This window comes from Anopheles coustani, chromosome 2 (genome assembly GCF_943734705.1).
Source record: "Anopheles coustani chromosome 2, idAnoCousDA_361_x.2, whole genome shotgun sequence".
Lineage (NCBI taxonomy): Eukaryota > Metazoa > Arthropoda > Insecta > Diptera > Culicidae > Anopheles > Anopheles coustani.
The window spans coordinates 23656511-23680073 of NC_071289.1; the positions used below are offsets into that span (position 1 = coordinate 23656511).

Genomic DNA, 23563 nt, shown 5'->3' on the forward strand with positions numbered 1-23563 from the left:
ATCCACCAAGGCCCTCCGCAGGTTGCAAGTGAACAGACTACCCCCAGCCAAGATTCAGTCCCATCCGAAGGCAACCTGGAAAAAGGTGTGGAACAACATCCACCGAAGCAAACTAACAGCGGAGCAAAGATCCACCTTATATTTGCTTGCGAATGGCAAGATCCCGCACGGAGAGCTGCTTATGCGTATGGGACGCACGCCTTCGGCTTCCTGCATGTTCTGTGTTGAGTGTGACACCCTGGAACACATGTTCACCTCCTGCACTCGCGTTATTGCCGCCTGGGACCTGCTGCAGCAGTGCATCAGGAATGAAGCTCCAGGGTGTCAGTCGTCCTTCGAGTGTCTCCGATTCCCAGTGCTTGGGAATATAAGCATTGCGCAGCGGAAGGTTGTCCTTCGTTTGTTTGCAAACTACATCATCCACATCATTGGAAACAATGATGCTGCGATCGATGTAAATGTCCTTAAGTGTGCACTGTATTTGTGATTATAGAGTATAAGAAAGTTTTGTTTGTACACCTTATCTATTTATAAAATAAATAGTTTATATTTTACAAAAAAAAAATATTGTCATGGTTAGTGGAGAAACAGTCGTTCAAATTTGATTCGCTGCGTTTGCTTTTTTTTTCGAAGAAATACGAAACGATTAAGCCCAAAATATGCACAAAATAAGCACTTTCTGGGATAAATGGGTAAGTACGACCCCAACCCCCATTTCTCGTCATTCTTCTGTTCCAAATTTTCGACCGGAGCCTTGTGTCGACTGGTTGAATACATATTGTTTCAGAAAATCGGGTTGTTGCTTCATCCAGGGCACGATCAACTGTCAAATTCAGATAATCCCTTTTGAAACACCCTGTACTTTGAGACGTATGTATCTGTTTTTCGGGGCTGTCAATCCCGAGCACCGGCTGTTTTACCATAGTGCACCTGTAACACTCAGAACAGTCAAGTGCAGGTGTACGCGCCCTTTCCTTCGTCTTCACTCTAGGAGTGTTTCGCGACCATCTCCGCGAGCCGCGCGTCTGCGGTGTTCTTGCCATCTCCAACCCGTGGACCGAAAGGAGGGAGTTAAGAAATTCAACCAATCAGCTGTGTTTATTGGTTCGCTGCTGTTGCTTCCATTTGCCCGCTAGCTGTACCCGTCCAAGGTGGCTAAGAAAGATCGCGAAAGCGGATCTAGCAGCAGCAGCTATACCGATTACCAATGAAGTAGCGCGCGGTCAAGTAGACGGGACAGCCATAACACGAATTATCTCGTTTGCCTTCTTTGCCGTTCAGTGTTGCTCGTGCTTTTTCGGTCGCGATATAGCAGCAGTGCCAGTTTAACCACCAAACACCGGTAATATGCTGCTCGGGAGTTAGTACGGCTTTAGACATCCGTCGAAGTGAGCGAATGTGAAAATTAAGCGACTACCTTCACGTGCGATAAGAGCTGACGCGCGGTATCAGTCTCGCAACAGAAGGGAATTTTCGGTGACGACCCTGCTGATTGCTGCCTAATTTCGTTCAATTTACTTTGCCCGGTGCCTGAGGTGCGAACGTTAGTCATCAGAAAAACGAGGACGGTGGTTGTGTCGGAACTTCATTAGAGAATGACGCGAACGAGAAGTGTGTCTCCGAAATCGATCGAAGCATGCGAGGATAAACGATCGGACCAAAGGTGAGTATGGTGGGGCGGCGTTTTCATTGAAAACGTTCGAGAAACATTATGTCATGACGCGGTGATTGTATGTTCCCTTTCCGACAGGCTGCTGCATAAATGGACCCGCTACTCCAGCGCCAAGCTCGAGGAGGTGGAAGAAACGCTGCTCTCAGGTTGGTAAAGCGATGGCTAGAGAACTGGTGAACAACAACCTGTAGAGGGATGCGAGTGGGAACGAGCGCGCGCGCAAGTTGTGTTTGTTTACTACTGTGCAAACAGCAGTTTTTCGCCACCTGCGGGCAAATACTTTGTCGAAGACGGGCCCCGGGTCGAAAGGACATCCTTCTTTAAGGACATCGTCTTTTTTTCTCGTCCTCATTTCTAGCCCTCCGGAAACCCTTCGAAAGCCTCTTCGTGGATGTAGGTCAGTGTGTGGGGACGAACGATAAGATACGTACGGTCGCACTGAACCGGGAATCGGACCAAATTCCCGTCCTGCTGTTGCACGGGCTTGGAGCGGGCGTTGGGCTGTGGGTACTAAATTTGGACGCCATCGCTGACCATCGGCCGATGTACGCCATCGACATACTGGGTTTCGGCCGGAGCTCACACCCAAAGTACGATCCCGATCCGATCGCGGCCGAGCGACAGTTTGTCGCATCGATCGAAGCCTGGCGGAAGGCGGTCGGGTTGGAGAAGATGTACATCTTAGGTCATTCGATGGGTGGTTACCTCGCCTGCAGCTACACCTTATCACATCCGGAACGGTAAGTGCACGGACGGCAAAGAAGAAGGGCATGAGATTATCATTGATTTCGAAATTCTGTAATCGAGCGGTGGTGTTTCATTCCCTTCCATTTTGTGTCGGTTTCAGTGTGGCTGGTCTTATACTTGCCGACCCGTGGGGCTTCATGGAGACACCGGCGAGGATAAAACGCAAGTACTGGATACGAATCCTTTATCGGACGGCGCGAAAGATGAACTTTTATCCGCTCACCGTGGTGCGGATGGCTGGTCCGACCGCGGCTTGGATATTGAGCCGCCGGCGGACCGACATTACCTCGCGCTTTGAAGCGATTGTACCGGACGAACGGATAGTGGCTGACTACTTGCATCTGGTCAACGCACAAAAGCCTTCGTAAGTGTATTTAATGTCGTTTTCCCGAGACTGTTCCCAGTTAATGTTTCGTCATACATTGAATTTCTTTTAGAGGGGAAACCGGATTCTGCGCTATACAGAAAAACTTCGGATGGCCTATCAACCCGATGCTGAGGCGTATCGACCAGATCGATCCCACCATTCCCATGACATTCATCTACGGGTCCGAATCGTGGATTGACTTCGAAGCCGGTAAGGTGACGAAAGAGAAACGGCCGGCTAGTTTCGTCGAAGTGAAGGTAGGCGTTTTCGCGGGTGTTTGTCGGTTTTTATTTCTAATGTTGAAACATTTCTATACTCCCAGATCATTGATCAAGCTAGTCATCATTTGTACGCCGATTTTCCGGAAATTTTCAACCAGCACGTCAACGACGCCTGCTTTGTGTACGACAAACGCACCAACAGTGCGCCCAACAAAGTGATCGAACTGGCGGAAGAATGAATTCCAACGCAAGGATATTTGTCAATTTGAGTAAGGATGTTCAAGCAATCTTTACTCTTGGAGAGGCTACAGAGAATTTACAATTCGGTTGAATAACTTGACGAAACAAGCGCACAGGTTCTTTGCACAACATTAGAGATTGCTGGAACACGCTTACTCGTGTGATCGCAAGCCCTGCGAGATGCTTTTATTAAATATTTGCCTCGAAATTCGTACCTTCTACTGCCAGCAGTTCCAAAAAGCTGGATGTGAAACTAACAAAAAACTAACAAAAGATAAAGAAATCGAAAAGAAAACTCAAACCAGCTCAAAGGTATACTAAAGTTAAAGTATATTGGAAGGGGAAACACATTCTCCTCCGGATCCAGGTACAACCTAAAGTATTTTCGTAAAGAGAAATGGCCAGCGTAGTACACAACCGGTATGACGATAACTAGAAACTCTTCCTATAGCTCCCTTTTAAAAAGGTGTAGTATTACAGGCAAGCTTCCATGGCATCAGTGTAGTAGAACTTATGTTTTCCACGAACATAGCGAGCCATAGCGGTATGTATTAGGTATTCAGCGCCCGAGCGTATCGATTTCATCCCAGATGAAGTGATAACTTTAAACAAAAAAAAAAGGACAAACTTAGTTCTAGCACAATCATTGTGAAAGATGCATTTTTATATTGTCTGCACAGCAGTTTTGTTACCATGTGAGTGTTTCTTTTTCTACTAGATTTTACCTACGATGTTGAGAGTAAGGAAGGTGGCGTGCGGTGGCTAGAAGGCAGGTGAACAAGTAAACAAAATACGAAGTAACAATTTTACAGACGATAGCTAACCCTTTTTAACTAGCTAATCAAAATAAGATGGTATTATCAATTTGTTCAATAAAGAACGTATATACTTCCATTGCGCAACCGTTTGGTAATGTGTTCATGCTACAGAAGAGATGTGGTTCTCTAGGTAATCCTGCAAGGTTAATGCACTTTTACGAGCGTGGTGGTGTGAAATGCAACATAGTATTGCATATTATTCGCACAACGGATGGGGGAAACGATTATGCATAACTAAACAAATTTAGCACGTACATGTGAACGAGAGCTACAATTCTTGATGAAACGAGGTTTCCTAAGCTGAATATCTACTTCAAGCCCTTCAGTTCCCTGTGGCTACGCAAACTGCAAAAATGCAGTTAAGCCGGCATCCGAATCTTGTTCTGGCAACTATGCTTGTTGCTTTGATAACATTGAGTACGGAGACAAGTGAGGATTTCGTTTCTAGGCAGAAACGATTTCTTCTCTTTCCTCGCGCAAACCCGGGCCGTTTGCAGTTTATCGGCGGGTTCGGTATACCGGTCGACTTGCAGCTGGAGTCCATTACGGTGGGATATGTGTTCAAATCCGTTTATCTTCTGCCATGGAATTCGTCCCATTGGATTCACCCATTTTTGGACCGTCACGAGCTGGAAACACAGCGTGCGGATGGGGTGCGCCGTCGACGGGATACGTGGCAGACCCCATTGCGAATGGCCGACGAGAAGTACGAGCATTATAACGACGAACAGGAACAGGAATCGGGTAATGCATTGCTGCCAGGACACTACACAAAAGATTCCCGTTGGACGTTCTACCACATTTTAGAGCAGTTATTCAATCAGTAAGTGATGATTCGAATGGGGTAGTTTAAATATTTAAGTGCAATAGCTTACTGTTTAATTTAACAGGAAAGGATTGAACGGTCGTAGCTGCGTACTTCGGACGATTTGCGAGTCTTCCGATGCCGGGTTTACTCACTCGAGCGGTTTGGTAGGGGAATTACTGCACATAGCATTTACACCGTCCACTACGGAGGACACTGTTCGGGAGTCCCACCACGAATCGTACAGACAAGCGGAAAAGATCCCCCGGCAGGTTAGTGTCCGAGCTGGCGGTTCGGTGTGTGCGGAGATGTATGCTGAATGTACCGTCTCTCTGTTAGATTCCTTTTCTAACGTTTTCAATGGTATTTTTGGTGGTATGTGAAGCGTGTATAGACTTTCCGAAACTTACGCCAAATAAATAAAAATAAAATTATAATTATTTGCTCGTTTTTTCGACGCTTTTCATTGCACTAGCCATGGTTGGGTTAAACCACGTGGTTCGATGATTTTTCAAATGTTAGTGAATCATTTGTAAAGAACGGATCGAACCCCCATGGCCAATGTAGGAGACGCCCATCACTAAGCGTGTTTTGATTCTAAAACCAGCTGTCAAATCGTATCGCGCGCAATGTTTTCCTCCGAGTCTAGGAGATTTATCTTGGAGCAGATGTGATTTTTTCGATAGTGCCGTGGTGTAAAGTTTCTTTTCTTTAGTTGTTTGACGCCTTTCGCTCTCCATCTGATTTGTATCTTAACATATTCTAAGTTTTTCGTTTCAACGTGCAACACGTCGTGATTGTTTTCTATCCGTTTTTGTTTCGGCTCAGTGGCCTTCTTTGGTGGACAAAAATAAACCCAATGTGATAATCGCTATATTTGACCTACGCCGCGATCGTATTCTACTGATCAGAGCAACATGCTGCGCCACGGCATGGGGTAAAGCAAAATAATTGGTTGGGAATATTAGAAATGAGAGATTGATACATGTTTCCTTCCGAACAGGATTGTATTCCTATTAGTTTTGGTACTTGTCTCTTCCTTGAGTCCTGTGTCGGGATCGCTGCTGGAATACATATGGCCGTCAGGTGAGATTAGAAAGATGCAGTTTCGCTTAATCGTAGTGTGAAAGTATTATTTAAAATGTGTCTTGCTTGCAGAAGACGATCCATCGACGGCGGTCGATACCTTTCCTGGTGTGCCATACGAACTGTCCGACGGGGAAGAAAACTTCATACGGGAAGCATCGAAATGGATCGGTATGAACCTCTCGAAGCTTGACCTGTGTCACCATCGTATCATTTTAAAGCTCAAAAAATCCTGCCACGAGCTGAACGCCGAACAGATTGGCAAACTCTCCGTAATGCTACTGAACTGCCAGTCGGATTCGGAAGGTCGGCCAGTGTTCGCCTGCACGGAGGAAATGTCCCTCCGGCAGTGCACCGAGCGGATGGATCCGGACACTTGGAATGCGTACCATCTGATAACGAACCGTGCCAAGGCAGTGTGCGCCAGCGTACGCCACGAGCAGTTCCGTGGACTGACCGAGCTGACGGTGAATAAGTTGATGAACACGGCCCACGAACAGATCCGCATGATGGACGAACTGGCCAGCAACCAGCGGCAGCTGCAGAGTCTTACGAAGGAGGCTGTGGATGAAATGGTGGGAAACAACGAGCGCATCATGAACCAGCAGGGTGATATTTTGAAAATCTCCGAAGTGCACCGGGCAAAGGTGGAATCGAACTTTCGTGATCTGTTGCGTGAAAAAGGACTGATCAGGGCGGGCCAGCAAGAGGTTGCAGTGTTACTGACCGGGCTGCGCAATCGCATCGACGATAGCATGAAACAGCTCGAGCTGCAGTCGAAGCGCAGCAAACTTAACCACGACTCCCTGCTAACCGATCTGGAGCGGCTGCAGGCACACGCAGCGGAGATAGCGGCGAAAATCGATGAAACGGGCGTGCATTTCAACGAGCACCATCGGGTGGCGGAAGAACAGTATCGATACACGCTCGAGCAGCTGCAGCGGATCAATGCGACCGTTTCTAACTTACTCGAGTCGCTCGGCAAGCTGCAGAACGATTTCAATCACCACTTGGCCTGGCTCGTGGAGAAGATTGGTGGCAACGAGAATATACTACAGAAACTCAATGTAATTCTGGTGCACTTTAGCTATCTACTGATCGGTATGATATGCCTTGCTTTCGTGGGGGCAGACAATCTAATCAGGGTTGTCTTCATAGCTGCCGTGCCGGGCAATCTGATCGGTGGACTGTTGGAACTTTTCGAGCCAAACATTTTAAGACTATCTATTGCCTTGGGTTGCATCGTGGTATTAGATTTGCTTAGTCGCTTGATTATAAAAAATATACCTTTACGGACGGATAGCAATCCACGGCAGCAGAGGTCCAGAACGCCCGCTCAGGATCGACCAGATCACAGTCGCCACAATACAGCTCCTCCAGAACACGACGACGACGACGACGAAGAGGAAAACGTCGAGCAGCCGGATGTGGTAGGCAATGCAGGACGCTTCCAACGTCGTGACAATTTCAGCAGGGAGCGGTCCGTCTCTTCCACGGTAATCAGCTCACTGCGCCGTAGTGCTTCTCGTTTCGACGACGACCACGATAACGATAGCCGGGGGCGCAGTACTACCCCGTCGGGGCCATCCAGTGGGCGGCAACATACCCAACGCCAGCAATGTTCCGCCCGAACGCTAAGAGGCGACCAATGTCGTGGGATTGCTCAAACTGGATCCGGTGTCTGTCGCCTGCACGAACCACGAAGCCTTTAGTTGGGCGTTTGCTTTGTTTGCCGGGGGGATATTCTGTTTTCTTGTGACCTATTACGTAAGTTTTATTTATTTTTCACTGTAGCTTTTACCTCGCCTATACTTCTGTAAACCATTCAACCTCATATAATATGTAGTAATAGTACAATTGGCAGGAAATATTGTTTATCCATGCTTGACCATAGACTTAATTCAAATGTAGGTGGAATTGATAGATTGGTATGGAAAAAGCAACAAACAAAAATATTGTAAATGGAAATACTTTTTGAAACTTTTTTTACTTTTTAATTTGTTAAATACATCACCGATGTATTTTATTAAATAGATTTGCTAAGAATAAATTTTATAAATCGGTCTTAATGGAAATGATTTCAAAAACTCTCTTTCAATTAAGTATCACAAGATCTCCTTTCACTAGCTCCGTTAGTAGATACGATACAGAGGTAAAATGGAATGAACTGTTGGTATGCATTTTGAGTCAAATTTAATTTAAATTTAAATGTTTGTTATGGAAAAAGAGCAACAGGAACACAGATCCTGGCCATTAAAATGCACATCATATCAATGCGGTCGCACGTTTCATTTGTTTTGTTTTTTTGTTCTAGTAGCCTGGCCAGTCGCAGTCTGTGCGGAAATCGACTAGTTTTCCCGTCGTATACAATCCTGCGGCCCGATCGTAGACGGGTGATAACGTGCTGCGGAAATGGTTTCGTATAGACAATGGCGCTCTCTTGGTACGTTCGGCAGCGAGTTCACTGGAGGAAATTTTCTTTCCACAAATGTCCCCGTGTCGGAATTTGCTAGGTATGTACGAACAACGGTATACCGGTGTATACCCTATTGCTATGCACTCGTTGCTATGGTTGCAGCACGTGCCTGGTGGAGGGATGGGTTTGGCTAAATTATCCAGCGTGCTATCGTGTTTCACTTTCCGGCTGCTGCTGAATTATTGAGAACACTGTTAATTCGTCGTATCCCGTTGCTTTCGTGGCAACCGAGATGTTTCAACGAATTGGAATAGATTTAGTTTGGTTAAAATTCATACTGTTGACAAACGGTGTGTCTATGAGTTGTGGAGCAAAGATAAGCGGAAAATCAAACAAAGTGCTAGTAAGATATTCATAAATAATACAAATAACTAAATGAATCTCCGCATCAATGAAAAAGGGTACACTGTGATCCGGATTTTCATCCGGTTTCGAGCCTGCCCGAAGTTTCCGTTTTCCTATGCGGGAACATTGAATAAACAGGAAGCATGTCCTTAATCTGCTACACCCGGAATACCCGAAAGGCTCATGAATGCTACGCAATTTTTGATGTTTTAGCTGTGCTTAACAATATGCTATACCGTTCAAGTAAATGTGCCAGGATACATGTTTTTTATACACGCTAGTGTTACAATTTAACAGTAGACCAAACAGTAGACCAAACAGTAAAGCATAATGAAATCAAACAAAACATAAAAAAACGGATTTATGCTTCGAGCTGCAAGGTCGATATTGGCGGAAGCCCTTTTTTTTTGTACAAACGCTCTTCCCACATGTGTGGTTGCATCGATACATGGAAGACGTGTTGAGTAGTTTTTTACAGTTGTATGTTTAGAAAAATTATTCATACGTTTCGTTCGTTCGTTTTACGAAAAATAGGCGTAGGAAATTGTTAGTTGTACGAATATTTTTTAACTATTTTTTTACTGATTTTGTTCGTAAAATTGTTAATGTTCAGTCCATGAAGTCGTGCTCCAGGTATTATTTCTTTAGCATTTTGAGAACAATGTTGGTGCTGTTTGTTGAACTTATTAAATTCATTCGAGTGTAAAATTATTTTTTCATCTTTCTACCTATATTTTATTTATGGTGCTCTGAAGAGATTGGGATGAATTTTATTCTTGGTTAAGTTTAAAATATTTACGCTTAAAAAAGAATAAAGTTATTCATGATACTGTGATTACTTGTATTGTCCGTACATTTGTTATAGGATTTAAAATATTTTAAAAGGTATCATATCTAACAAGAAATGAATCACCCTGTTGTATGATTTTCCGATTCAAACAGACACGCAGTGCATCCTCCGCGTGCGGTTTCGATCCGTCTATGTTCTCTTTCCATTATTTTGATGTTTTTTTTCAGCACATCCTCCCGGCAGCACCTGCGATCTTGTGTGCGCCGTATATATCCTGTATCTCTCTTCGACGCACAATCACCGTTTTACGAATCTCCGTTTCCGGGCCCCTGTCATCCGTTCTAGCCGTGTTTTAAGTTTTTTTTCCTCCAAAGGAAGCAACCAACATTGCTCGGGGAACGGGAGTTTACGAATTTACGCCTGCATTTGTTTTCATGGAGTCCTGCGAACCGCATCTCGTCCTCGCCGCTCTCCGTATTGTATCCGCATGTGGCAGTGAGATGCTGCGCGTTTCTCTCGTTCCGGTAAGCATTTTCTCTCTGTTTTGTTCCTGCATTGCTGAGCGCGCTATGAGGTTTTACGCGCGAGAGCGCGAAGGAAAATTTGCTGCCAGTCCGTCGCGAACTGTGCTCGAGAACAGTCGAAGTCACAACGTCGTTCGTCCTTGCTCGAACATCGTTCTGTTACTGTTCGGTGCATTTGTCTTTTTTTGGTGTTGGCTAGGCAGTAACTCCTCTACAAGAACTGCGTAAAAGTGAAAGCGTACTCCCTAGAATTCGTGCTTCGAAAGTACCCGAGTGTGTTTGGAAGGAAGGAAGTCAACAGCCACCCGGCACGGTTTGCTGGAATTCTTGTGCCAGTGAAGTTTGGTGTGCGCGCGCTCCTGGCATTTGCCATCCCTGAATCCCTTGGCCGATTGTGTGTTATAGCATCCTACGTGCAGGAAGAAGCGTTTGCCTCCCTTGGATTGTGCAAGGATGTTGATTTTTGGTGAAGGATATGTGGCCGCTAGTTGCGTGCTGAGTGTGTGAGGCTGTTCCAGCCTGTTCCATGTACGGTTTCGTGGTGCTTTTCAACGCCGGTTGAGGCAGCGCTATCGACGAGTGTCTTTGGTTGCGATGGTAACGGCGAGATTCGACTACTGCAGGTTTACGCTGGTGGGTCGTTCCCGTGGGCACCGAAGGAATGTCCTTGCGCGCTTGGTGAAGTATGAGTGAAGCAAGTGCCATGTGCTGCACAATCGCAAGCGGGTGTTTTCTGGAACACCACCGACACCTTCGTGAAAATGGTAACGGCAATCAGTTGCGGCTCGGAGCATCGGTTTGTGACAGTGGCGCGTTGGTAATTCGCTAGAAAAGTGTCATTTCCAAGCTGTGAAGAGATCGGAGTTGCCATAACGGTTAGGAACCGTCAGGAGAAGTAGCCTGTGACAAAGTTACACGTGCAACATACGCATATTCAAGTTAAAATAATATATCAATCCTAGTAACCTACTGTGGACCGCACTCCCGAGGAGCAAGTGTCCAACATCTATTTATTGTATTTATTACAACTAGTAGCAACATAAACAAGTATCTAGCTGAAAAGTCGAACCGCAAAACGGGTGGTGAAAGCACAATTAAGTCAACCAAAACATGGCCACGAAATTAGTCCTTTACTCTCCCGGACCTGCCCGGGAGGGTAGCATTTACCATCGACCCGTGAGGAGGATGCGTCTGGTGCTACCAATTCTTCTCGTATGCTACATCGCCATCGTCCAAGGAATAAACGAGCAGATGATGATAGCACCCATCGGTAAGCAAAACCCAAGCGAAACAAGAAAGTAGCGCAATAGATCATAAGTGTTTCAGCCTTAGGTCACGGAAACATTAAATGGAAGTTTAAATCTTCCGTTTCTTGCTTGTGACGCAAGATTTAACCTTGAACCTTGATAATGATCAACCAACGCAATCATTATAAGTGACCTCTGGTGGAGGCACACTGGAGGAAAAAGATTTTTCAACCCAGTTTCAACTGAAAACGGTGAAGAAAAGTATGAGCGTATACATGTATTGGAAAATTAGATACCATACATGAGAACGTAACTACACACTGACACGTACTCCTGAAAACTCTCGGTTTTCCGGTAGGATGCAGAAGGGCAGGAAAATGATGGCATGTGCTGGGGTGAGGCGGTTTCGGAAGCTTCCCGGGTCGGGAGGTTTAATTGCTTCGATATGGTAATTAAGCCCTTTCAAAACATCCAGCTCCCAGTGTGCGGCTTTTCCGCTCGTCAGAAAATTTGGTGGGCGGATTTGAGGAAAAGCATGAGTGAAGGAGACTTTTAAGAAAATTGAAATTATTTCCTGGAACGATTCCATTGTATGGAGGAAAATTATGTTAGAAAAGAGAATCACTTTACCCACTTACGAGCTGTTAAAAATAGATCTGGTAGTTAACGGAACTAAACCGTTGGAATTGAAAGAATTGGCTGTATACGCTAAACTTAATCTGATTGGAATAATGGAATTTTTATTCCTATTATAGTGAGCACGTTGCCTTTGGCCTTTGTTTTCAAAGAAAGATTATAAGAAACTACATATATTTTCTTTTTCACAAACAAATCATCAATATACAATTGAACAAAAAAGTAAAACAAATTAGTAATAATATTTAAATTGATCACAATTTTCAGAACTTATCTTAATTTAACTTAAAAAAGAAGATAGTTTAATTTAGGCATACTCTACAAAAATATTTGCAATAGAATTTATTTTAACAAGGAAACAATTGGTAACATGCTTGGTTTATTAATGCGTTATGCAATTACACACCTAAAATTGTTTTAACTAAGGTTTTATAGCACACAAGATAATTTGCTAGAAAAATTAAACATAAGCTAAAACATGTTTCAAGGATATTGTATCATTATAAAGATTTCTCTTTCATGGAATTTCTATTATTTTCTTTGTTTAATTTTGAATAGTTTTCGCTACTATAGAAGAACCCTTGTTAGAGCTGATTAGGTAATAATTTGTGCTTTTGATAATCCAGCCTACTTTAATTTAATGATGGATGAAAATGAACATGCTTCACGCTACATTAGGACACAATCTTCGGACAAATCAACTGATAATCCGATAGACTGACTTTGTGCTGTAAATTTGCGGTACCGAGAGATAATCTCCTCGTACGGAAGCAGATGACTTCCGGTTTGGAAAAGGTCGTGTGTTACCCTAGGACCTAAATTAACAACAGTGGAATCTCGTCCGTCGGGCCAGGGTTTCCTAGCCGAGCAAGAAGGGAAACACCTTCGCAACGAGATTATAATAAAAAAGAGGAACATCAGTGTTGATTATTGAAAGTTTTCGGGGCTGGCATGAGAGGTCTAGTGTATCCACATTGGTTCGTTAGCAAACTATGTAGGAGGGTCAAAGCGGATTAGTTACGTACTAGTGAAGGTACAACAACAGAACATGAACAGCCATCAACAAGCCGGTAGGTTTAAGCTGGAATAAGATGAACTTAAACCAAAGCACCCTACACACGAATGCCGGTTGGTTGTAATTAAGTTCGCTCCTTGCGCCATTATTCAAGAGCAAAGACATTTCACAAGTTCACTTGTTCCTTCGGATCGAAGTTTTGGGAGTGCAATAAACGACCCAGCCACATTCCTTGCACCTTCGATTCAGGTGACCACCCAAAGAAAATCGGTAAATGGGCGGAGGGTTGAGGATGCGTGCTGCAATAAAAACCAAGTAAACGAACCATTTGACAGTTCGGCTCGTGCAGTATCCTCCTCGAGCTATATCCTTTTTCGTCCTGCAGTTCGCAGCTGGGAATAATCAGTCGCCCGGAACCGTCTCGGGGTCGTGGCTGTTTGATAAACGTATGTGTGTGTGTGTGTACGTGTGTGTTACGATGGAAGATGAGGGGAAGGATGCGGAACGGTCTTGGCCGTAAAGCCGTTAACGGCGTTTCCGGAACCCTTCTGGTGCTCCGTGAGCTACCGAAGAAGAGGCACAACGTTTTGGGGCGTAGGACTCCTGAACAGGTTTGAGTTTGGGTGCGAAATTTTATTTCGAATAACACAAAGGATAACATTGCCTCTCTTTTTATACTTTGTTCGGAGTCCACCTTCGTCGGCGAAAGGTTATTGATATCGGAAGGGTTTTGGCGAATGGATGCTCGGTCGGTTGTAAAGTGGCTGTTTTGAGTTTAAGGGCTGTGCAAATATTATTGAGCGAGCACCCTTTGCCACACCGCAACAGCGGTGAAATGAAAATTGTTGGGGGGCGCAGGATGCGAGAACCGTTGCTTGTGTGTGTAATCGTATTTTTGGGCGTGGGTATGATCGTAAATCGTGTTTAAGACGGAGACCCCCGTTTTAGATGGGAGTTTAAATAAGCCGGTGCAAACAATGGATAAATGAATGGGATTTTGTAGTGTTTGAGGTATGATTGTCATCCTTCCGATGAAGCAATAATTTGAACCCGTTAGACCCGTGGTCTGGTTATCAGAATTCATCTTTTAACTAGATAAAAAGAATAATGTATTTAATTATGTGTCTTTGTGGAACAATTTGACCATGGTATCTATGGTTCATTTTCCAAATGATCGAAGAAAAAAAAACAGTTCAAACTCTTTTAACCTTGCTTGTGAAAAAGAATTCTTGACTTTGAGTTCGTCTTCATGTACTTCATGAGTTATCGCCGTATGGCAGCAATTTTTTTCCAAAATATAGAAACCGTTTATGTATTTCTGTGACAGGGATTTTTTGAATAGGGCCTCCTCCCCTTTTTTATAAAGAAATTGTTTGTTTTATAATTATTCTTTGCCTTTGAGGATTTTCTTTCGCAATTTTCACAATTCTGGAGGATCAACTTTTTAATTATGGAGTAAACTTATTTCTCAACAGAAAAATATAAGCGACTAGTAAGGTATATCTGTGCGAAGTGGAGGAATTCTTTTGGGTAGGCAAATTTTCTTCTAAACCCTTTCCGATCACGCCTGGACAACGTCGTTTGCGTAATTATGGAGGAACACATTTGCACGAACCGAAACGACCATCCTTTTATAAAAGGTCGATGGAAAGGAGAAGCTTGTCAAGCTTTTTTTTTCTATTCAATTCCTTCCGCTTGACAAGATAAATAAACCGACCCTCGAAGATGAGGTCATCTCGGGGGAGTGCAGAGAAAACTTCTGAGTCAGACGGTTTCGCAACCCCGTTTCTTCCACCTGGACGAATAAAATGTTAAGTCCAGCCGAAGGGGGAAAGCCAAGCCAAGGGCGAACATTGTGTACGTCCACTCTGTAGTGCAGCTACTATTGGCCCCGGGGTGTTCGATTTGGCCGACAGTGGGGTTTGGCAAGTTTATCGGCGAGCAAATTTTCCTTTCTAACACTATTTTGTTCTCCATTTTTCTTCATTCCATGCTTCCGTCCGCTGATCCCGACGTCGTTCTGGCTGGCGAAAATGAAAATGAAACTCAAACGCTGGACGATTTTCCCGGCACAAACCCAATCGACGGTCGCCTTCTACCTGCCCTCTTTCGTTCGTGTTTCCGCCGGCAGAGGTCATCGAGGAGTGGGGCTGCTATGACACCGAAATACGGCTAACGTGCGGAAATCTCGAGTCGAAAATAGCGATCCTCGAGGCACGGTTTACGCCCCACTGCCAGGACCAGCGCAACTGCGTCTACATGGACGAGAACAGGTAAGCCATGAGGGTGTTCCATTTTCCTTCGTCTTTCAACGCCAGCAGACAGCGAGTATGTTGCCAGTTTTGCTTTTTGTTGTTGTTGTTGTTGTTGCTGCTGCATCCACTCCGGCTCGTATGTGTTGAGAAATTGATTTCATTGAGGTACAGGTCAATCGCGGGTCGGGCAACGGTCGGTCTAGGTTAATTTTATTTATGTTTGCTTTGTGGTGGGGTTTATTTTTCCTACTTCCTTTCCACACAAGCGCACGCTTTTCAGCTCAATTTAATTTTAAACGTTCCAACGTTAACTGTTGCCGAGCAACATACTGGGTTGAAAGATGTCTGCTGTCAATTTTTTTATAAACTGTAAATTATTAATGGCCCCATTTGTTTCCAAAAAAGCCGATCAAACGTTATTTGTTATGTAAATTGATCTGCTTTTCAAAAAGTAATTGAGTATTATTTTTTCACAGTAGAATGTGAGGGAGGAAACATTACAATCAAAATGCGTTTAATCGATTACCATTTAAACCAGTTTCATTTCCTTCTTTCTCATGGTCAAAATTTCAATTCATAAAGGGAAATTTAATTTATGCTTGAAACCGTACACCCACCAAAACCATCCTGATGTTATGAAATGTGTTTCGCAAAAAATGCCATATCGAAATCGCCATCCAATGTTAGTCGACCACAAATAAATAAAGGGACTTTGACCATATGTTACGTTTTTCTGATGCCTACCATAATATCTTTCCAATTGCTATCGGATTGATCTGAATATTGTTACGGAAACATGAGGAATAATTTTAATTTTTAATTTACTTCTAAAATTCGTCACGCACTCTGTCCCTTACATTAATTTTATAAAATAAGATTATTGGCTTATTGTGTGAAGAGATGAGTACTCTATAATAACAACATTATTCACAAATTGCTTTCTATTTCATCTGAACCATTCGTGCTGATATAATTTGATTTGTTTCAGGATGTCTTAACTGTTAAAATAACTGTTTAACTTCAAATAGTTGGATCTTTGATTCAAAGTTAATCTTTTGTAAACTAATGAGAATAACTGTGCTTCACGGTGCTCAGGTGTGCTGTGTACTGTGTGCGCATTAAATGAATACTCTTACATGGTTTAAGTATGCATGGCACAAGTGGCGGTATGTTGCACCAGCGAACAAATCCTTTCGCTCGCGATAAAATCATGGTCGCGCCATAGCTTTGACACACAGCTCCATGCCCCATGCTCGATGTCAACCGGTGGCGTTTGAGGCGTGGGATTACCGTCCCACGGCACCGTCATGTGACACGACGGCGAGCACGGAAGGAAAACATATTTTCTTGAACGTCGCGTGCCCCTTGCCTCGTCTGGCGGGGAGGGTTCTTGAACGATCCTTATGTTGTTGCCGTCACTCGCTCGACGACTAGACCTTGACCCGGTTGGGTTGTGCGAGCGACGCCCAACTCCCATATCGCTGCTAAGATGTAGCGGAAGAAAAGCGAGGAAAAGCATTGTACCCCGACACTCGACACGACACCTTGTTCGCGCTGTGTCCGACAATGTTCTGTTTGCATCCTTTCTTCGCAACGGCTCAGTGTTCTTTCTCTCTCGCTCTCTTTGTAGCTGTCACTTTGTGTGTGTTTGTGTTGAAAAATAGCTACCGAGGCCAAAGTTTTCCCGTTTTTCCTAATTTGATATTACCGTCGTTTTTTTTGTTGTTACTTTGCGCGCACTAGTTTTCACTCCGTGCGCTTTCCGTCATCCATTTCCAGCGAACTTAGTCAAATGAAATTTGCACTGACGTTGTTGAAACTGTGGCGACATCGCGCTTGGGCGTAGGGAAAGTTCTTGCTTTTCGCCCATCTTCGAGCGCGTTGGGCGGATGCTGGGCGAAGGAAAATGTGTCTTATAATGGATGGTGATAAAGGTTTATCACGCCGTTGGCGAAGACGGTTCCGCGAATAATTGACGTGGAAAAAATGGTTGATGCGCGAAACAACTATTTCTTGGCGGGTGAGGAAAAAAATAACCAACAATGAAAAACAATCCATAACCCAAAAACCTTGAAAACCTTCCTTTTAGTCAAGCGACAAACGCTACGGAGCGTCAGTCAGAATCTTTTGTTGCTGCTGCTTCTTCGACTGCTGGCATCCGTCGAGTGTGTAATTACTTCGTACATTTCTTCGTCTTTCGACCGCCAAGGAAGTTGAGGGAGATTGTGGTTGTGTGTGTGTGTGTGTGTGTGTGGGGGGGGGGGGGGGGGGGGAGGATGCGGGCGCAAAATTAGTTCCTTAGCTCCCAGCATCATGGGATTCTTTTGCTCAGTCGGTGTCCTACGTCCAAGTAGCGAGTAGTTGTGGAGAAAGTTTAATTGAAATAAGTAGAATCCTTCGGATTGGCGCTTTTTTTTTCTTATTCTTTCCACGGCAACCACCAACACTGGCTGTTACGAAGAAATTTTCAATTAGGTAATATTGAAATAATTCAATTAGGCAGGAAACCTTAAAACGTTTCATTCGGTATTAGCAGTTCCTATCCAAGAATCCAAGGAAAAATCAGTTTTGCCAAGGCTGTGAACTTTTGAGAACCGGGCTAATTTTGAGAGGATTGTTTTGGATGGATAAAACCTTAATACGATTGATCTTAATTGACAATGGCGATATTACCATCGGCATTTATATTTGTATATTTGAATTGTAATAAAAATCTAATAATAATATTTAACTCAGTAACCATGCAGCTTTGATGCGATTTTGGGTCTGTTAAATTTATTAATCCAAGTCCAGCAAAAAAGTGGAGTAAAAGCTGATAAACATAAAGTAAGAAAAACAAATCATAATAGAAACCTTATTATCAAGAAGCGTTATTATGGATAACTGATGCTCATCCCATCGATTAAAGCTACAGGGAAAGTTATTTAAAGGTGCAAGGATCGAAAAAATATCATCAAAAACCATAATATATAATAATCTGGATGCTTTATATAATCACGATGCAGGACATAATTAATGATGTATAAATAGCATCGAACTAATTTGCTTAAAGAAGAATTTTCATCTCTTAGCAGACAAGTTTAATCGTGTTCAAATTGTCCTTTATATCATAAATAACTTCTTTATGTCTTAACAATTGAGGTTATTATGATTGGAAGGTTCGAAACGCTTACTGTCAATTTTCTCGTCGCTGTACAAAAGGTAAACATCACTTTAGAAAAAAAAAGCTAATAAAAACCAGTCATTTTTTGTACAATTATACAATGTTATTACTGTTTACTTAACTTATCTGCCAGTGGTTAGTGTGTTCTATTCAAAATAATAGAAATTGAGCTCCCACACACGTATGGGCTATGTAATAATCACCCTTTTTCTTGCATAAATTTCCCTCAAAACACACCGACATCCACGTGCGCGGTCGTATTTGAAGGCAGTCGTCCATTTAAGCTATTTCCGTTGATATTCCTGTGCGGCGGTCGACGCGAACGTTCCATGGATGGTGGATATATTTTGATTCTTCCAATTTATGCACCCGAACGTCGGCGAGCGTTGCTCGCTTGGAATGTCAATCGAATGTGTGCCGCCCAGGGTGGCGTTGGGCGGAACATGTGTTGTTGTTACGTAAAGAATTTTTTCCTAGGCCTAGCGCTAGGAAAAGCTCATCCCGCTGGCGGAAGTACTTTTTTTCTCTTTTTCGTTAACGAAAGCGTCCCCGTGGACTCGAGCGGTGAAGTTGGGGAAATTGTGCAACAAAAAGAAAAAAGGAAAATCATCCGCGGACGTGACGGAATTCCGGTTGCTTTCTTTTGGAAACGGAGTCTGTTTTCAGTCTTCCCTCCTCATGGGGGGTGGGGACTCGTGAGGGAGCTGGGACAAATACCCGTCACGTTTCACTCAGACAGAGTAGTGATGTTGGGCTTTGTTTTTCCTGCCGGCGGTGTCCGGCGGGACGATTGTGTTGGTGAAGCAAGGAGAGAGGGAGAGGAGGGGGGGGGGGGGTGTATGGTTATTTTCCGTGTCACAAGGATTGTGGGCCTTTATTCAAATCACGTACATCCAATGAAAACCAAACGGAACGGAACGCGTTCGGCTTTGTTATGCACGAAACGCATCAAAATCCTCCGACATATATACACATACACACATACACACACACGCGGCCGCACCCACACATTTGAATATCCCTTCCCGAGCGGAGGGCGCTTCCTTGGAGAAGTCCGGGCCATCTTTTCTTCCAACCCGCAGCCGAGGCACATTTCGTCAAATGACGCTCTTTAGTGTCAAACGTGCCGAGTCTCTTTGGATGAGACCGCAAAGTAAAATGTGTAGGGTAATGTGGGGCAATGTGGAGTTCAACGAAAAACATTTATTTCCTGCTGTTCATTGAAGAAAACTACATCACATTTTTTACTCTACTCCACTACCGAAACAATATCAAGACGACATTAAAATTCTCCGATTGCTTCTAAAACATAAATACTTAAGAGCACTATTTTCCATATGGCCTTCAAAAGTTGTTTTGCTCAATATGATTCTATACAAAATATCGAAAATTAATCTTTTACGTACAACTTTGTGTTAATTTCATTGAGACAGCACCATTTTGAGAAAGTTAGGATTACTTCAGTGTTTTCCCAAATCTATGTACCGGTCTGTTCTGCCCAAAATATGTTTGGGCATATAACACCAGCTGGGGGTTCTATTTGCTGTGTTAAATTTTCATGTAGATCGTTGAAGTTCACACGATATTATTGCACATGCCAATGAACAAATTACATTAGTTTAGTTTATTGGAATTGTATCCGTCCCGTGCATATTACCCTACTGTCTCCTAAACTAACAAACGTTGAGGTACCTTTCGTTGGATTGTCGGTAGAAAGATCCAGCTAAGAGTAGGCAATGAGGATGAGGACTTGTAGAAAGAGTTACGCCATCGGACCGACGAAAATCGGCTTCGGACACAATGGTCGGTTCGGGACCGGGGACGTTTTCACACGGGAATCAACTTTACAGTGGAACCTCCTCTGCCCCGCGGAGGCTACCCGGGAGTGTCCGGTGCGGAGTTGTGCCTGAAATATGTTCTGACCCAGTTACGAAACTGCGCACTGTACGGTCGGGAAAAAATATGTACTAGTGGCCGAAAGCAAGCCGTGTGCCACCGTTCGTTGGATGTTTTTCCGTGCCCGTGTGTGCCTGTCTAGTGTGGAAAACTTTGCGCATCCTCATCTACCGACGTAACCTCAGCGAGGGTCACGTGTAGGTGTACGCTAGGGAGATGTTTTGGAATGGTCGGGGCCAAAACATCGGCCCCGGGAATGTTCACGTACTGGAATCAACGGAACTTGTTGTTTTTCCGCTGCCGTTGAGAAATGGAAAAACATAAACCTCGCTCCCTCCATACAGTTTGCAAATATTTTGTGATACCTCATCAGTAATGCCCGAGTGCAACGCCAGAGGGCGCGGTTTGGAAAGTTAGTAATCCCGCTGGCTGGAGGTTCGCTAAACGCTTCTGCGGCAGAGAAAAACCGCCGGTCCCGGTCAGGAAGTCCTTTGGCCGCCCGTATCGAGATTCATTTGTGTGTATCCTCACTCCCTCCACCCCCGGAAACGTTACTCTGATGATGCTGTTGTTGATGAACATGATGATGATGACTGTGTAGGCTGTTGGTCCGGTTTCGGCGAACTCGTTGTCGTCGTCACCATCGGTGGGTGGCTTACGGTGGAATAAATTAATTACTCCTCTGATTGTTTTCGGCTTAACGTCGAAAAGCCTCTTTTTCGGCGCTGGATCCCGGTGGCCGAAGTCAGGTGGGAGTTAATTGTAGGCCAGCAGGGGCCGACCGGGACCCAACCGGGACTGACCAAGCTACGCACGGTGGAACCTTTCACATCGTCCGTTTCGTATCCTTCGGCTGGTGGTTGGTGGTGGGCTGAGGGTGTTGAACGTGGTTTTAGTTTGCTTGCCAAGTCGGACCGGTATTACAATGAGCTCGTAAAGTAACTTCATCATCGTCCAGGCCGGCGAGGCGGCTGTTTTGCGTCCGGCTTTCCGAGCGGTAGCAAATAATAAAATCATAAAATTATGCTCCCACCGATGAATGCAGGAACCCCACCGCCCGCCGGGCGTGAGGAAGCTGCGCACGAGCAAGAGGTGAACTGCGATATGATGGGTGAAAAATAGGCGAAAGTTACACAGCAGTTTGATAAAGTTGTTCATTAAGCGGTACAATGTGCCCGAGCACAAATGAGGCACGTTTTGTGGGATAAATGTGGCACGAGGTGAAGGTGGAAGTGGAGTGGGGGGTTCGCAGCAATGTATAACGGTGAAGGAGGTTATCCTGTGGCCGTGTCCACGCTGTTGACATTTATTAATTTTGGCGAGTTTTATTATTTGTCTTCATTCCGTCAGGGGGTTTTTGGGATAATGTTACAAAATGACGAGCTGATTTGCCTCGAATGGGGAAGTTTGAGAAGAACTTCTGAGTCAACAATTTTCTCTGCCGTAGCGGAGTGCATGAGCAGTGAATATAAATGTGATATGTTTCTTCGAAACAGCAAGAAGCCAATTTATGTTCCATAATTTCACAATTTGGCATAATTCATATTTCTGCAAACAACGTAAACATGGAAGAAATGAATTTCTATGTCTTTATGGTAAAAGCAAAGTCATCTCCCTTAGCCCTAGTTTTCCGAGATTTTTGTCAGTTGAACACAGTTCTAAATTTTCCAAATTTTCAAAAACTGTTTATATATAAGTGTTTTTAATGACAGTTCCATTTCTGTATGTTAAAACAACTTAATGCCCTGGCTGACAATTGGCCAATGAATAATGAAAGGATTTAACCATTAGAGTAACGCGCAGAGTTTATATAAATTTAAATTGCACGCTAAGTCCTACGGCTATCCTCTATACTGAAACAAATAACAACCAACATAATAAGTTCAAAGCTTTGTTTATTTAGGGAAAATTTGTTGTTGAAAAAAGGTTCCATGGCTGTTGATATTCTCTGGTCCGTTATGCTACAAGTGATAACATTTTCGATACGCAGGATTATTAAAAGTTACTTATAAAGTTCTGGAACAAGTTCAGGTTGCGGAGTAAATTTGTTGGGTATGCCAGCATGATGTTCATTGTGTAAGGAATCATTAGTAGAATTTTCAGTTATGTTTTTCAGGCAAACATGTTTTTCACAATCAAATTCTTGGCAATTGTTTATGTATCTTGTGCGCATTTTCGATCGTTGATTAAGGAAGGAGAAAGTTGGTTGCTTTAAATCAAAAACACTGTATTTTTTTAACACAAACGATGTCTAAAGGTTAAATTCGGAGAGATGGAAAGGTTCATAGATTAGTTTGTTTGTTTTTATGTGTCTATTTTCATTTACACACGCTTCGCTCTTTGATGGCACAGAATAAAAATCAGTTAACTCCCTTTGTTCGAAAGTCTCCTCAGGTCTCACCAGATCTGGGAAAGTCTTAACTTATACTTTTAATGGAGTACGTGCTAGCTCGCACTCGTAAACAATATCCTCCCGCGCTAATCTCAATGAAAAGTTGGAAATGGAACTGCAATACTGCCGCTCGGAATAATCTCATTATTCAAACTTATGCAGCACATTGCTGAAAGTGCCCCCGGTAGAAAAACGCCGCTCGCCGCCTCGGGTGAGAATGCTTGTCAACGGGAAAATGCAAACACTGCACTGACCTAGTTCCGCTGTGTCCTGCGACACGGCTGGGGCAGCAGAAATGGTGGGGCGGAGCATTCGAGGTGGACAGCAGTGCTCTTAACATCTTACCGTGCTCGGCAGCAGTGCCCAACGCTGTTGCCTTTGACCAGTTAACACTTTAAACACGACATTATCACCAGCGTAACTGATGCTGCTACCGTACGGTTTCGGACCTTTGGGCTGCGAAGGAGGGAAAACTTTCTAGCTCGACGAAAGTTTTCCCCGACGGTATGCTGCACTCGTCCCCCAAGGGTCGGTGTTTTTATTCCAACGCGCTCCATGGCCAACGAATGAGAGTTCCTCCGAAAGGGCGTGCGAAAATGCTGAGGCAAGGGAAAACGTTGTTGAAAGTGTCACCGAAAGTCAAGCGTGTCCCTCCGGATCCACAAGCTCTAGCTAGCTGTCCTTTTGGGCACATTGTAGAACGAGTTCCATGCTTTGTCCGTGTCCCCCCTTTTTTTTCGCAAACCTCTACCTTGGGTGAAATGAGAAGAGCAAAAATCGTTTGCAACATATGTCCAACTCTTGGCCGCACTTTCTTGGCCATAGTTTGTGCTGGGTTGGGTTGTGATGTTTTCGTTTTCGGTTTGTT

At 44.0% G+C, this 23563-nt stretch overlaps 4 protein-coding genes across 7 annotated transcripts in view; all 4 read left to right on the top strand.

Annotated features, from left to right (window-relative positions):
• The first annotated feature begins 976 nt into the window (after positions 1-976).
• LOC131265859 ((Lyso)-N-acylphosphatidylethanolamine lipase-like) lies at positions 977-4149 on the top strand. The gene is made up of 7 exons (XM_058268193.1): positions 977-1212; positions 1282-1663; positions 1751-1818; positions 2031-2412; positions 2520-2783; positions 2857-3043; positions 3109-4149. The coding sequence occupies exons 2-7, from the start codon at positions 1596-1598 to the stop codon at positions 3244-3246; spliced, it is 1107 nt and encodes a 368-aa protein (XP_058124176.1). The 5' UTR covers positions 977-1212; positions 1282-1595; the 3' UTR covers positions 3247-4149.
• A 269-nt stretch (positions 4150-4418) lies between these two features.
• LOC131264112 (uncharacterized) lies at positions 4419-5253 on the top strand. The gene is made up of 2 exons (XM_058266401.1): positions 4419-4888; positions 4956-5253. The coding sequence occupies exons 1-2, from the start codon at positions 4419-4421 to the stop codon at positions 5251-5253; spliced, it is 768 nt and encodes a 255-aa protein (XP_058122384.1).
• A 280-nt stretch (positions 5254-5533) lies between these two features.
• On the top strand, positions 5534-9842 carry LOC131265855 (protein brambleberry-like). 4 transcript variants are annotated; one of them, XR_009178304.1, is made up of 5 exons: positions 5534-5807; positions 5874-5956; positions 6029-7723; positions 8271-8469; positions 9795-9842. XR_009178304.1 is itself a non-coding variant. In XM_058268189.1 (3 exons), the coding sequence occupies exons 1-3, from the start codon at positions 5788-5790 to the stop codon at positions 7666-7668; spliced, it is 1743 nt and encodes a 580-aa protein (XP_058124172.1). In that variant the 5' UTR covers positions 5534-5787; the 3' UTR covers positions 7669-8008. The 4 variants fall into 4 exon arrangements, 1 of the variants encoding a protein (XP_058124172.1); XR_009178302.1 differs by having other exon boundaries at positions 8274-8469; XR_009178303.1 differs by lacking the exon at positions 9795-9842 and having other exon boundaries at positions 8274-8498.
• A 1434-nt stretch (positions 9843-11276) lies between these two features.
• LOC131264113 (uncharacterized) overlaps positions 11277-23563 on the top strand; it is a 72237-nt gene continuing 59950 nt past the window's right edge. Inside the window, exons 1-2 of the mRNA XM_058266402.1 lie at positions 11277-11361; positions 15121-15262. Coding sequence (XP_058122385.1) covers positions 11277-11361; positions 15121-15262 — 227 coding nt within the window. The remainder of the gene's footprint in view (positions 11362-15120; positions 15263-23563) is intronic.